Source organism: Pollachius pollachius (genome assembly GCF_949987615.1).
Source record: "Pollachius pollachius genome assembly, chromosome: 7".
NCBI classification, from domain to species: Eukaryota; Metazoa; Chordata; class Actinopteri; order Gadiformes; family Gadidae; genus Pollachius; species Pollachius pollachius.
In genome coordinates this window covers 10248165-10262830 of record NC_136940.1, presented here as the reverse complement: position 1 = coordinate 10262830, position 14666 = coordinate 10248165, and the positions used below count along the sequence as shown (strand labels likewise).

The 14666-nt window shown below is 41.0% G+C and overlaps 2 protein-coding genes across 2 annotated transcripts; one reads left to right on the top strand and one right to left on the bottom strand.

The window, feature by feature from the left end:
* Positions 1–519: 519 nt before the first annotated feature.
* On the bottom strand, positions 520–4668 carry plpp6 (phospholipid phosphatase 6). Its single transcript, XM_079739118.1, has 2 exons — positions 4017–4668; positions 520–2835 (listed from the first exon to the last, which is right to left on the bottom strand). Exons 1-2 carry the CDS (start codon positions 4495–4497, stop codon positions 2471–2473), a joined length of 846 nt encoding a protein of 281 aa, XP_079595244.1. The 5' UTR covers positions 4498–4668; the 3' UTR covers positions 520–2470.
* A 159-nt stretch (positions 4669–4827) lies between these two features.
* Positions 4828–8686, top strand: prdx6 (peroxiredoxin 6). Its single transcript, XM_079739122.1, has 5 exons — positions 4828–5097; positions 5894–6050; positions 7593–7736; positions 7980–8126; positions 8351–8686. The coding sequence occupies exons 1-5, from the start codon at positions 5006–5008 to the stop codon at positions 8474–8476; spliced, it is 666 nt and encodes a 221-aa protein (XP_079595248.1). The 5' UTR covers positions 4828–5005; the 3' UTR covers positions 8477–8686.
* The last annotated feature ends 5980 nt before the right edge of the window (positions 8687–14666 follow it).

Genomic DNA, 14666 nt, shown 5'->3' with positions numbered 1-14666 from the left:
ACATGCTCACACGTCCATCTATAAAAACGCCATTACTAGTCAATTTGTGAGCATTGTGTCTGCCCGAAACTGTTTTGGTTCTCACTAGAAATTGGATATTTATGAGTTTATGAATAAATGTACAGATGGGTAGAACATTAGGGTAGCCCACAGGTTTGACAAAGTTAAGGACAGGGTAAGAGGCCGACTCTGCAGTGCTAACAAGGATAGGACTCGGAAGAGTAACACGAATACTGCGTCCCAGCGAGTGACCCTATCCTCAGTAGCCTACAGTCGTGCAGTGCAAGGACATCTTGGTGGTTATTGAGACAATAAGAATTATATTGTTATTTATTATTTATGATTGAGATGTCCAATTCAATACCATTTTACTTGACAAGCAAGCGTGTAAAAGAATCACACCGCTTCATATTTTGTGAATTGTTAAGAAGTTGTTTGGGCGACAAGTTAAAAGATCATTAGCTTGTTTAGGCAGGTTTTTATTTTCTTGCACCTTACTTTAAGTGTTTCCATATCACCACTATTACGGAATCTTTCTATGCTTCAATATCTTGATTCATCAAGTTGAGGAGGCACTAGCATACCAATGCCGACAGCGAGGTAATTTCAGCTTTTCCAATTTTGCAACAGAGCATTTAGGGAACCTTTATGGCAGAAGATCATAGCAGAGATTATAGGACAACAGAAAAGAAAACGTTACAGTAAAACACATCAAACAAAGGGTGAATAAGTCAGTATTTCACCTACACGCATCCAGCAGTGGCACAGCGCCGCTTCTGGAATACTAGCGCCACTGAAATCAGGCATGAAAACCATACCTATATATATTAATAACAAATTATGTTGGCCTCCCAAAAGCTGTTTTATTGAAAAACGTTAATATCATAGTTGCCCACTACTACACCGCCCTGAAGAGTTGCATTGTCTTTATTATTGTCATTGGAGAAATATTGTGTAAAAATACTGACCATAAAGAAAGACACATGATAATGTAAGTGGCACTAGTCCATGAATGGTTTTAGACTAAATGTAGGAAGCATTAAGGGATGAAGTTACCCAACAAGCGCCATATTATAAGCTGGCCTACATATTTGGTTGTGCAGAACAGAAGCAACAGAACAATGAAAAACCTGATGGTCGGAGGACAAATTGCAGATGGAAAACAGTATTTCTGCCATCATTAATGCAGAAGAATGATTGCATTAATGGACGGATATCGGCACTGTGCACATGCACATCGGCACTGTGTTGACGACTGCACGCACAAATCAGTACCTTGCACACTGTCAAACACATCAACATAGCGCACCGAACAAACAGTTCTGCACCATAGATGGAAAAAAAAAATCTCAGGGGAAACATTGAAAACCCATGAATATCACCATATGTTAATCATTAACATCACAAACATATAAAATCTCTGGGACATTAACATTCATTGATCCTTCATCTCTTCGTCTCCCAATAAAAAAAAATCTTGGAACATTATTGTATTGCTTTTGAAACAAAGGCCTACTCTGAGATTGCTTACAACTCCTTAAAATGACCGGTCTACAGTGTCTAGACTCTGCATGCAAGTCATATTACAAAACTGTTCTCTAATTATTGACAGAACATAGCATTAATATGGTCAATCTCGTACCACATAACAAGTTATTCTTAAACGGAATCTCTATATTCAGACACTGACAATTTTCAGGTGTCAAAGTACACAGGACATACTCAACAGACTTTTTTTTTTATTAAGTGGTCAGTCTTCAATGCCTCCTAAAGAATACACCAGGCAGGTTATAAGACAATGGCTTTGTATTTTTTAGATGCTACTCGAAAAAGCATGCTACATGCAATGTGTTGACAAAAATGTTAATTGTGTTCTGGCACTATTTTACAGGCTGGAGATGGAATCTGTCTGGTTTAAGGAAGTTCAATAGGTGCAAAATTTTAATCTTGACCTTCGGGAGTTGAATAATTTGTTTGATTTAAATATATTATATATAATAAGTCCATACTTAATACGGTACAAATTGTGCCCCTATATACTGCAAAAATACAAACAGAATTCCACCACTGTTAATTAATTACTTTTGTCTTTGATCCTATGATGGTCATGCCGGATGTATAGTTTATTGTTAACTCTTTTCGGGGGGGGGGGGGGGGAGCTAACAATTATAATGAATAAAAAAAATAGCTTTATTTTAAGTGAAGAACTTCATGGAATGTGAGCAATTTTGGTCTATGTACAAATTGTATTCTCATATGCAATACCTTGGCTCAGGTTTGAGGTCTATTCAATATGCACCTACATTTCTTCTTGTTATTTAGAAAAAGCAAAACAAAAACTATTGCTATTTCACAGGCTGGAATGACGATTGCATTAACTTGAAAAACAAAACACTGGCTTCAGCCGGTGAAAACCACCATGCTCCCTGCTGTCCTGCCCTTGGACCCCTCTACTGTCTAACCCTCATTACTAAAGCTGTCCCAGAAGCGCCTGCAGCACCTGCGGTGAGAGCCACAGCATTTCCACCAGGTTGTACTGGCAGTAGCCCATCCAGAAGCCAAACAGCACGTCCGTCACGTTGTGCCTGCCCAGCAGAACACGGCTCAGTCCTACAGTGCCGGCCCACAGCAGGACCAGCACCCGCAGCGGTGCCGCCAGCACCAAGTGGGCCAGGAGAAAGCGGCCACACATGGCGGCACGCGTGGCGTGGCCGGAGGGGAAGGAGTAGCGGTCAACGGAGAAAGTGGCAAACATGTCCATGCGGTTGTGGACAGGCCGGCGCCGGCGCACCGAAGCCTTGACGATGCCCACCAGGACCAGGTCCAGTAGCAGGGCTGTGAAGGGAGAGCGAGAGAAGAACAATGTCAGTATAACCTAGTGACATGGAAATGGCAGTAAAGCACAGAATGGTAGACATTGTAGTACATGGTAAGAAGGACATAGTGGGTACCTGTTTAGATAAATAAAGAAGCATTCACTTACATATAGCAGGTCATACTGGACCACAGAATAAGCTAATCTTATTGGGACTCCTCTTGGAGCCTGAATACTATATCTCTAAAATAGTCATAACACATCGTCTTTAACTTAATCAGGTAAACCTGGAGACTGATTGCAGAATCCATTACCCCTTTTCTTCCAGATCTTTGCTTTCACTTTACTATTTCTATTTATGGATGTAATGATTTATTCATTACAAGGAAAAACCTTGACGTACCAAAATGCCCTGCTTTTGAAGACTAAGGATTATAATGGATTTAACAAGGCCATCAATCGGTAAGTTTAAATGAATGTGAGAGAACCTAGTTTGCGTTTTTATTATTATGATCAACACATTTCTTCACAAATTGTCCTTTGACCTCTGAGAACGTTAGACCATCAAAGGTATATAATAGGTAACTAATTTCTGGCAATGAAAGGCACTGGCTTGATAGTGATATAACTTGACCATTGTAATTCACATCTCTAAAATGAACTCACAGGCAGTAGGCCTACAAATGTAGATGCATATTGCATAATGTGATGTAATAAACTAAGATACAATTTGAATGTATAGGCAAGGCACATATCTAATTGTATTACGTATTTGTATGTAACCATGTATGATAGAACGTAAGCCTCCACCGAATTCCTACATTACACAATACAACCAAGTTGGTTGGTCCCACTGTGGCACAAAAAATGACTGATTAAGTCGTTGGTCATTGTCAGATTATATCTATATGTGATTCTTAAATTGGTCTTGGTTAGGAAAAGCTCGGTCAACATCTCTATCGCTCATGGAAGATGTAGAGAATACACAGCATTTCCTGAGAATGGAATCATTGGCTGCACCAATGGCTATTCCTTAATTTTCATTCAACATTTTCGACACTGACGGTCATTCACAACAAGCACAGATTGCAGCTACGTGAAGTGTGCCGCATGTAAAATTCCCAAAGATCTTATAACAAAATTGCTTAATATTTTGGAATCGTAGGCAAGGCCACAAGTATAACAACAAAAGACGGGTTACCCATGAAAAGGTTTAACATGACTTCTTGTCCTGCAGTACTGTCACTCTTATAGATGCAGTAGGCTGTCCCAACCAGCCAAGGGATCCCATGGCCGGAGATCTCTATCAATTTCATCAACGGTCGAATACTACCCCATGAGGAATCTTCACAGGCACAAACCCCAAGGCATTTGGAAAGCCACAGGTCTATGGCAAGAAGAGAGCTAAGCGCTATTCCTAGGATAGACGGGTTGAGCCGCATACAGTCCTCTTCTGGCATCCCCTGGCCGCTGGTTGAACCTGTGGAAGAACCGGAGCCGCGGCGCCGTGTGGGGCTCTCCGAGGCTCTTAACCGGGCAGTAGTAGTGTCGGAGCCCTGCCTCTGGATAAGGTGCGGTGGCGGTGTTCGGTTCAGCGACATGAACTCGAAACGGCCGTTGGAGTTGCCAAGCACAGGACTACCACCGCTCCGTAAAGGATTTTTCGCTTTTGGAGAAGGCATTTGTATCTCTTGGACAATACACACAGTTTACTCTATTCCAAATGCACCACGCTTTTCGGTATTCTGCAGTGACTTGAGCGCAGGATGTAGATTTATTTATTTATTTCAATTCATTGCTTCACATTTGACCATTCCTGTCACGTCCCGAACGACTTCCTCAAGCCGCCATTGTTGTTGTTCCTACCGCAATGGTAGATGGGAAATAGTGTATTGTCAGAGGCAGGCTATGCGCCTTACGCTACAGTTACCTCGAGTAGCCAATATATTTGATCAGGTTTTCTAGAATAGGTACCTTGCTAGTCAGAATGATTTCCATAGTGTATTTTCAATTCGGAAAATGAATAAAATCAAATGTTTTTCTTTTATTGAATTACGTAGCAGGGAAAATCACGCCTTCTTCCGGGTTCACACAACCACTCAGATACTTTGTGGCCGTTGAACTTCACGAGCAAACCAATACTACTCTCGCCATTCATTTTCCAATTTTGCCTACCGGTGAGACAGGACCATGCCCGGGGTTTTGCTTGGAGATGTGTTCCCCAACTTCGAAGCCGAAACCACAATCGGCAGGATTAAGTTCCACAACTTCCTGGAAGACTCGTAAGTTTGTTGGTCTACTCTAGTAACTCGCTTAATTGACTATCATTTTGCATGACGAGGCCCATCTGTGTTGCGTAACCGGCCTACACCAGCTAACGTTATGAATAACAAAAGCTTTTAATAGACGTTTTAGGGATTTCAGATGAACACAACTGAGAACTTTACAAGTGTTCTGTACCTGGTTATTATTATAAACAATGATGCAGGTAAACACATTTTTAACAACATATGGATTATGGAAACTTTTTAAATATAATATATGAGGACGGGATACAGAATGGGTACTATTCAACAAAATGGCAGCACACAACACTCCCCTGAAGTTACTGAATCAGTCCATTGGTGGGGAAAGTTGGTTTAAGTTTAGTGATGATCGTTGATTAAACTGATATTCTAAACCGCTGGTTCTCAAATGGGGTCGCCCCTAGGGGTACTTTGGAATATTGCAGGGGGTACTCAGATAATGTAAAGCTTACTATATATATATATATATATATATATATATATATATATATATATATATATATATATATATATATATATATATATATATATTAAGCCCTGAGCAACTATAAATTCTGAAAGCTGGAGAATAGAAAATCGAGTGTTACAAGTGGTTGAAACGTCTCCCTTTTTAATGTTCATGTTTACACTGACAAATAAAACGCATATAGATTATTTATTTATTTATTTTGTGGTGGTGAAGGGGGGTATTCACCTGAAAAAAATCTTACAGGGGGTACAATAGTAAAAGTATGAAAAACACAATTCTAAACGATAATGCTTTATTTTGAAGGTGGGGGATCCTGTTCTCCCACCCAAGGGACTTCACTCCCGTGTGTACCACTGAGCTTGCATGTGCGGCAGGCATCACCGATGAGTTCAAGAAACGGGGAGTCAAGATGATTGCGCTCTCCATCGACAGTGTGGAGGACCACACCAACTGGAGCAAGGTTTGAGTCATGCACTTACTCTGAGGTTTTCAATTCCTGCTTTTGGTAACTGCTCCCAAGGAAATGACCCGGGTTATACAATGAGGACGGTGCTAAATAATGAATACCCCTTTCAAAACACCTCAGCAAACTTGAGGAAGAGAAAGACCAGTACTTCAGGTTTAATGAGGAGTATCAACGTGAGGGAGTGTTTTAAATTGATAAGGACTCTTCTTTTGTATGTGTGTGTGTGTGGAGGGGGGGTGTTTTTGACCATTTGGTTACACAATATCCTGGTGAACTCTGACCATCGTGAAGCGGAAGTTTTTACCTTATTTACTCAAGTTTCTCTTTCTTTCTTTTTCTGGATAAATCCAAGGTCCACTTGGAATGGCCCCATATAAAAATAAAGCTACTTTTTTATTTGTTTTAATATGCTCTTCAACTGTAAAAGCAATACAAAAGTGGGAATCTGCTGTCTTACATTTTCATAAAATCCTACACTTTAAGGCAAAAAACGTAATGTTGACTACTCAGAACCTAAATGTATAGTTATGTAAGCAAGTGAATGAGTGTTGAAGGTTAATGATATGGCAGGCACATCATTTTAGGCCATGTCAATCAATAACACATTATGTCTACGGCACGAATAGGCCGAATACAATACCATTACATTTAATTATGTTAGTTGTCAAGTCATCCTTTCAACCATTTTTACCATAGTAAACTAGAAATGTGTTTTATTGTCAAAACATTGCTTCATTACTTGTGACCCTGCAAAGTTAAGTCACCCCCCCTCTCAGAGACGTACACGCGTCATCACCGCCAAACAAACATGAAACAAGATGAACATCAGAGCTCTGTCAAAATCTATATCTTAAAGAACAACGCTGATCTTATGTTAACAGAGTTTAGCAGTGCTTCAGGATACAGAAATTGGCCACGGACACAAACGGACACACACACACACACACACACACACACACACACACACACACACACACACACACACACACACACACACACACACACACACACATACACATCCTAGAAGTTTAACTGTCTCTCAGACACGAACATCTACAGCTGCACACAAAATAGTGTAGCGACTGGCAGTTTGCGGAAGATGGGGATTATCCTAAGTAGTAGGTGTGCATTCTTAAATACATTCATGCTTTAGAAATTTTACATTTTTACAGTGGTTTCCCTTTTCGACAACTAAAAGCAGGCTCTCACTCTTTTGGAGAAAGTTGGTTTCCAAAACAGTAACGATTCAACTGTACACCATCATGTTATCAAAATGAACATATAGTCACGTACCGCATTGCAACTAAACAAAACTGAAGGGTTTGGCTGCTTCTTCTATTTCTTCTTCAACGACTTAATTACTACAAAAAAATCACCGTTATCGCGGTACATTTTATCACGATTGAAATTAATATTAATTTATTGTCCACCCCTAAGCTCAACTCAATCCCGTTGAGGAACCCCCTTTTTGAAGGGATGGGGAAAGGCTCATGTATCTCCTTGAGATGACCGTATCCTTGTTGTTCTGTTGGATAGGATGTGATGGCCTTCAACGGTGAAACTGGCACCCCACTGCCTTTCCCCATCATCGCCGATGACAAGAGATTGCTCTCAGTCCAGCTGGGCATGTTGGACCCGGATGAGATCGACAAGGATGGGATGCCTCTCACTGCCCGCTGTGTAAGAGTCTTCCTTAGACGCCCATCCTCATTTTCTAAAGGTCGATGTCGATACGGCATGACCCACCATTTCAATACCCTAGTGACTTCACATGTGGCCTTGTCCGCTCAGATGCATGCTAAGTTTTCATGGCTAATGAAAATCCCACTGTGTGGTAACATAGGGGGCCCTTTCATAACCCATGGACGATCTTTGATGTCTAATCACTGAGCAGTGGGGATATGTTCTACTTAACCCCCCCAGGTGTTTGTGATCGGACCGGACAAGAAGCTCAAATTGTCCATTCTCTACCCGGCAACAACTGGAAGGAACTTTGATGAGCTGCTGAGGGTCATAGACTCCCTGCAGCTCACCGCTCAGAAAAAGGTTGCCACCCCTGTCAACTGGAAGGTACAGATACGCCAAGATCCACAGATAAAGAAACATTTATATTAGAAGTCAACTTTTAATCGTAGGGAATTTAACTGGTTAATAGTATGAACACTTCAATTGAACAAAAAAAAGGTTATAAATGGTTTGTATAATTTTGTCCTGATGAAAGCTGCTTTCATTTTTTATATTGGAATTTTTGTTATCATTATGTAAATCAAACCTCTCCTACTTTTTGTTTTCAGCCTGGTGATAAAGTAATGGTCATCCCCTCTCTTTCCGAGGCAGAGGCCACCGCCCTTTTTCCTAATGGGGTGACATGTAAGGAACTGCCTTCTGGGAAAAAATACCTGCGCTTTACCCAGCCCTGATCAGCCAACATTGGACTACCCAAACACCAATTACACAAATCCAACTCACCAAGGATTCACTACTCTCATCATGTTTCAGATATCCCAAGATTTGTATACGAGCACTTAGAATAAACCACCAAATCAACTGAACTCTTAGAGTTTTCAAACATGTAACGTAATACTCTACATGCATGTTATTGAATGACAACAATAAAGACATTTCTTTCAGAGCAGACTTCTGCGTACTGATTGAAACTGTGGGCATATGTATATGCCGTTAGAATAAAGATAAACATCCCAATTTGAAGGGAGTTAAATTAGGGAGGGGCATTTTACAGTTTTTCTCAGTCGCTTTGGTACATTTCTCGAATCATCTTCAACATTGGCAAAACAGTAAATGCATTTCTCGAAACAATTCGTACAAATAGCAAAACACCATGGATTACCTGCAAAGCCAGTCTCTTGCTCAAAATCCTTAGTTCATCCCTCAAAAGTAAATATCTTTGCCAATGAACATGTCAGTACCATCAGAATGTCAAGTCCTTGTGTCATTGTGTACGGATAAGACAGTCAAATTAGTCATGTTGTCAATATAACAGTGTACTCTGGAGGGATGTTATGATGTAAACTATGGCTAAAGTTTTGAAGACAATTATTGTAAATTGTAAGTTACACCTTACCGATGTGGGAGATTGATTGCAAGAGACTGGACAAGATTCACATTTACGCTTTAACTGTCAACTTTACATGCATTGCTGTAGGAATTACAGTGCAGTCTTCCTGCACCTCCTGACGTTCCTGTCTGTTGGGCAACAAATTCCCATTCTCACACAGCCTCACTCCTCTTCCTCTTCTCTCTGGCTGTTGACCCCGTCCAATTCCTTGTCCTTCCATTGTCAGACATTGTAACATTGTGTTGTGCTCCAGCTATGCATATACTTGCCAGTTGATGGTTCATGAGATGCACCTTTGAGCTATCAGTAAGCTGGTTGATAGTTGGTTGATCTAACACTTCACACATTTCCCTTCTTTAGAGAAAGTCAAGATTCACCTGGTAGCAATTTACAGGACAGATTTAGAAAAAAAGTCTGATGGAAATGTATAGAAATATGCTTGACAAATGACAACTTGTTCAACCATTTTGCATGTAAAGACTTATGCAATGATCTAATGCCTAAATGTTGTGGGGGTGACACTATTCAATAGAGACCCATTACAATAACTACTTTTTTGATGTGCATAAGTGACACAATGATGTGAAGATTGAACAGTTAGTTTTGAGAATTTCAATTCTGATCTGAGAAATGCACCAAAGCGACGGAAAAAAACCAATTGTTCCTAATTGTTCAACCTGAACAAATTAGAGATGTTTAAATGATGAACTTTAAAAATGGGGTGAATAGTAAATTCCACATGGTGACTCGACTACAATATTTTTCCTAATAGCCTTTTTGCCTTTGTGCTATACGGTAACGGTAACAAGACAACACTTTTTAAATTAAAAACAAATGTAAGCAGCTTTCCCAATGCTCTGTATTTTAGTGTTCCCCATTGACCAGTAGATGTCCTCCTCGTTCTCTTCAAGTCCAACAACTCTCAAAAAATAAAAAAATATTGTATTATATTCCACAAATAGGGGGCGGCACATACACTGTAATGGTCCTACAACTCATGTTTTCAAAGCATAACATACGATGTCTTTTGTCAATTTATCGTTTCAGTTGAAATGAATGCAAATCACGTTGATCTATTTATTAAGCATTTATGTACTGAAAAACGTTCAGTTGCTACTTTATCCTACATAGCATCAGGTGTTCCCATTGGTCTCCCTGCCTCGGAAGTAATATAGGAAGGCTTACTGCTTGATCGGTCCAACTTACATAGGCCCATCAATGCCGATGTACATTCGAAAATAAACTGATTCAGTACTCAACATTTTGGGGGAAAACATTTACTGTTTCTACAAAGCTGTGAGATAATCACATGAATTACTTCAAGTGGTCTGAAGGTAAAAATCATGCCCATGACACACACACACGCGTTGGAGAGGAATGCACTCTGAAGAAAGCCAAAGAAAACAGATGGGATTTCCTACAAGTGTGGGGAAGAGCATAGTCTAAGCGAGGGCAGATGAAATATATTTTCAGTCCCTCCCTTAACTAAATTTTGTTGTCTCCACCTACACCACCACAAAGGGAGGGTTTCTTAATATATGTGTGTTAGTGGAGGAAAGAGCGCGATCATCCCTTCACTAAATACACAAAGCAGGTCCCCGATGTTTTATCTCCCAATGTATCTAGTAGTTCACCGTTCTGTTTTGGTCTGTGTTGATGTGTTACTGGTAATCAGCCTGCGGTGATACTCCTTTATAAAGACAATGCAGTGCCACACACTGTCTGATAGTCTCACTCTGTTCTCTTCAATTCACTATCACTGTGATGATCAGGTCAAACACAAAACCCCGACTTCTTTTTATCTAAAGATCTAGTACCCATCTGCGTTGACTGCTTAACTTCTAAGTGTCACCCAAAGTGACTCCCAGAGAGACGCGCCACAGCGATCAAATACATTGCTCAAATTCCAGACTACAATGCCCAGTGTCAGAGAATGCATGGCTTTCTGGTTGTTAGACACTGGCTTAAAGGCCCACTACTGCCCTCCTGCACCAGCCCCTCCCGAACCCCTCCTATTCCAATTCCATGCCAACTCCGACCCCCCCATCACCACCCATGTCCAACACACTCTAGCTGGGTGTAACCGAACACCAGCATTGGCCACAACTATCAGGGGAAAACACAAACACTGTACCAGCTGCTGGTACACCACCGCGTTCTCCCTTTCTCCCTCTGTTCCTCTCTACATCCCTCCCTCTCTCCCCCTGCTTCTTTCAGTTTTTTGCTGATGCACATAACCTATGTATGTACATACATATATATGGCTTGAACATGCAGACATACAGCATCACAGTTTAATACACATACTTATTTATCCATCCAAAATCACCCATCTGAGTTAACATGCAATGTTGCATTGAGGAAATCGAACTCTAGCTTTAAAACTCCATAATCCCGACAGCCCAGCCCTTTCTGCTGACAACCATGGACGGATATGCCCCAGCGAGATCCATTGGCTGTGATTGTCTAGCTTGGTGACTGTTATTTGTACTGTTCAGTTCAATCACAAATGTAAGATTAAATTCAAATGCTTTTGACTATGGATTTATTATCCGGTCAAGAGTTTCCTGAAAGTGCAAATGTAGACAAATTTGGAATCCAATTTTCTCTCCCTCTGGCTCAGTTTTATTCTGTGCATGTAAGTCATTATCACATGTATTCACATGTATAAGTAAAATAATATTATATGCATCCAATGTTCTGATTATGGACCCCACATGAAGCCTTCTTAAGGTTAAGCCATAGACAAGAGAAATATCTCCCTTTCATATCAAAGAGAATAGAACATGATTTTCCTTATACAAACAAACACATACTCACAGACACACACTCACACACATACACACTCCCAAACACACACACAGACACACACACACACACACACACACACACACACACACGCACAAAAAGAAACAGAAAAAACCTAACACATACATTTACTGCTATCCTGATGCTTTCCAGACACACACCCTCCCTCCCTCCCTCCCGCATTGCCTGGTACCACCTCACCCTCCATTATACCCTCTCGTTCTCTCTCACACACACACAAACACAGTTCTGATCCCTCTTATCAAATCCAAATACCACTTTGCCCTCCCTCTTTCATTCCTACAAGTGAAATATTACAGAATGTGTCTGTGAATATCTTTGGAAGTACTATTCAGTGTTTCTTTTTTTTTAATCACGGCTAGGTGAGGTCATGTAAAGAAGAGTAATTGTTCTGTGAAACTGCAGTTGTTTCAAACGGTCAGTGTCTCAATAGTTATACGTGTGTGTAGCATGCTCATATTTTGTGTCTTGGATCCATATAGATGTCTGTTGTCCTGCTAACTCTCCATTGTATTGTTGAAGCTGAAAAAAGATGTGACATCAGTTCAAGACAGTGAGCAATGAGTAGGAAACGTAAAATAAGAAGCAATCTTTGAGAAAGACAAAATATGAAACCAGTAGATACTTGCCCTTGGACTCGTTTTACCCCCATCAGTGTATGGGTCATTGAGTGTGTTAACACACACACACACACACACACACACACACACACACACACAGGGACATAAAAGTACACATCTCTACCGGGAGAGAGGAGTCATAACAATAAAAGTGATGAAAGCATATGATCCAAGTGGCTAGATGAATGCCATTGTTTTGATGGCGCCCCATAAATACGCCTTCTCGACAGGCCATCAGCCAGTCCCCGTCCCGCCGCTCTCTGGACACACAAGTGTCCGCGGGTGAGAGCTCGTTAGCGCTCCGGAGGCGCGGTGATGAATGTGGAGGTAAAAGTGCAATCACTCTCCATGCGTATCTTTTATCTCTCCCTATCAATATGGCTCACTTTTCTCTGCCTGTTTTGCCCAGTCTCCTAGCCCCACCCCCTCCCTCCGGTGGCTCTATTAGAGACACATTGATCACCTTCTAGGTGGCACATCACCTGAGTAATGGCCCAAGGGTGTCTGGAGTGTAAAACTACCCAATGCAGCATCGGCAAGGGCTTTTTCGCCATGCATGGTGACAAGGCAAATGGCTTTCCACATAATAAAGTGAGCCTGTTGTGTGTGTGTGTGTGTGTGTAAGTGTAAGTGTGTGTGTGTGTAGGGGCCATCATAACAGAGTGGATCCTATGCCATTAACAGGAAACATCCAACAAAGTGACACTTAAAGAGCACCCGCCATGCCACAACGTATAGTGTGTTGTAGTCTTCTATAATTTTTCAACTGTGTGTGTGTGTGTGGTTGTCCTTGTGTGTGCGTTTGTGTGTGTTAAAATATTAAACACTTGAAGTAAGTAAGTGTATTCTTATTAAAACTGTTCCACATTTCTGGAGCTTATTAAACAGGTCAAACCCAGAAACAGCTAAAAAGGTATAGAGGAGCACAGCTCTGTATCATTGCTCAATGCAAATGTTGTGGAACAAGCAAGACCTGGATCGGCAAGCAAGAGAAAGAGGTTTCTAAAAAACATTTGGAAAAAAACAAACATGGTGTTTCTGTATCTGTTTCTTTCCAGGTAGTTTATTTTCATAAAGACTTTTGCAGGAGGAAAGTTGATACACACTGAAACACTACCGCTGCCTGGTGGTAAGAGGAATACTGTGTGTGTGCGTGCGTGAGTGCGTGCATGCGTTCGTGCGTGCGTGTTAACACACAAACCTTTGTATTTTGAGTTGAATGGGGTGGGTGGGCAGCAGAAGTAAAGTAAAATAAAAAAGACAAGGGGGATGGGGGCTCCCTTAAAAAAAAAAGTGATTTGGTTACCATAGTAACTGTATATGGTTTTGGATTATTTTCCAAACCATAATGGGCTAGGTTGAAACAGTAATGAAACCAGTCTGGCTTTCCTGGCTCTGACATCCTAGGTCATGTGCCCTCGCGCATGACACGCACGCACACATACACACATGGACACATGAAGGACGGGGGAACACATGTTTCACTTTAGTGCTTGTTTATGTAAATCCAGAGATGGCAGAGGAGCTCAAGGTTCACTATCAATTAAAGGGATGGTCGTAAAACCAACTATTGTAAACAAGCGCTGCCAAGTTCACAGAGCGAGCGGGTGAGACAGAGAGAGAGCAAGAAAGAGAAAGGGGGGGGGGGGGGGGGTGGGAAGCAGGGGGGAAACAACCAGATTTTCTTGTCAAATCATTGTTTAAGAGACATAATAAATGTTAGAATTAAAGTTATAATGGTGTTGTCACAGTCAACACACTATTCACAACTCCTCTACATTCATAATAGAACACTAGTTTTTCCATTGTGAAAAAAAATGCATTGTATATTACTTCAACACAGGGATTCTGATTCAGGATGAGCTTCTTATACTCTATGGTATTGCCAGGTCTATTCATGTATTACAGGAGTGTAATACATCTGTGTGTTTGTTAAAGAAGCAATGCAATGCCCGCCTATGTGTGCCAATAACTTGCCCTTAAGTGTGTATGTATCTGTGTATCTATGTGTGTGTGTGTGTGTGTGTGTGTGTGTGTGTGTCTGTATATGACTGTGTGTGTGTGTGTGTGTGTGTGTGTGTGTGT

Bases quoted from the DNA above. Each gene is read 5' to 3' on its own strand.
- plpp6 (XM_079739118.1), bottom strand. From the start codon at position 4,497: ATGCCTTCTCCAAAAGCGAAAAATCCTTTACGGAGCGGTGGTAGTCCT. The intron at 2,836-4,016 runs GTAACCCGTCTT...CTCCCTTCACAG, and splicing joins CATGTTAAACCTTTTCATGG to CCCTGCTACTGGACCTGGTC.
- prdx6 (XM_079739122.1), top strand. From the start codon at position 5,006: ATGCCCGGGGTTTTGCTTGGAGATGTGTTCCCCAACTTCGAAGCCGAA. The intron at 6,051-7,592 runs GTTTGAGTCATG...TCTGTTGGATAG, and splicing joins ACCACACCAACTGGAGCAAG to GATGTGATGGCCTTCAACGG. The intron at 8,127-8,350 runs GTACAGATACGC...TTTTGTTTTCAG, and splicing joins CCACCCCTGTCAACTGGAAG to CCTGGTGATAAAGTAATGGT.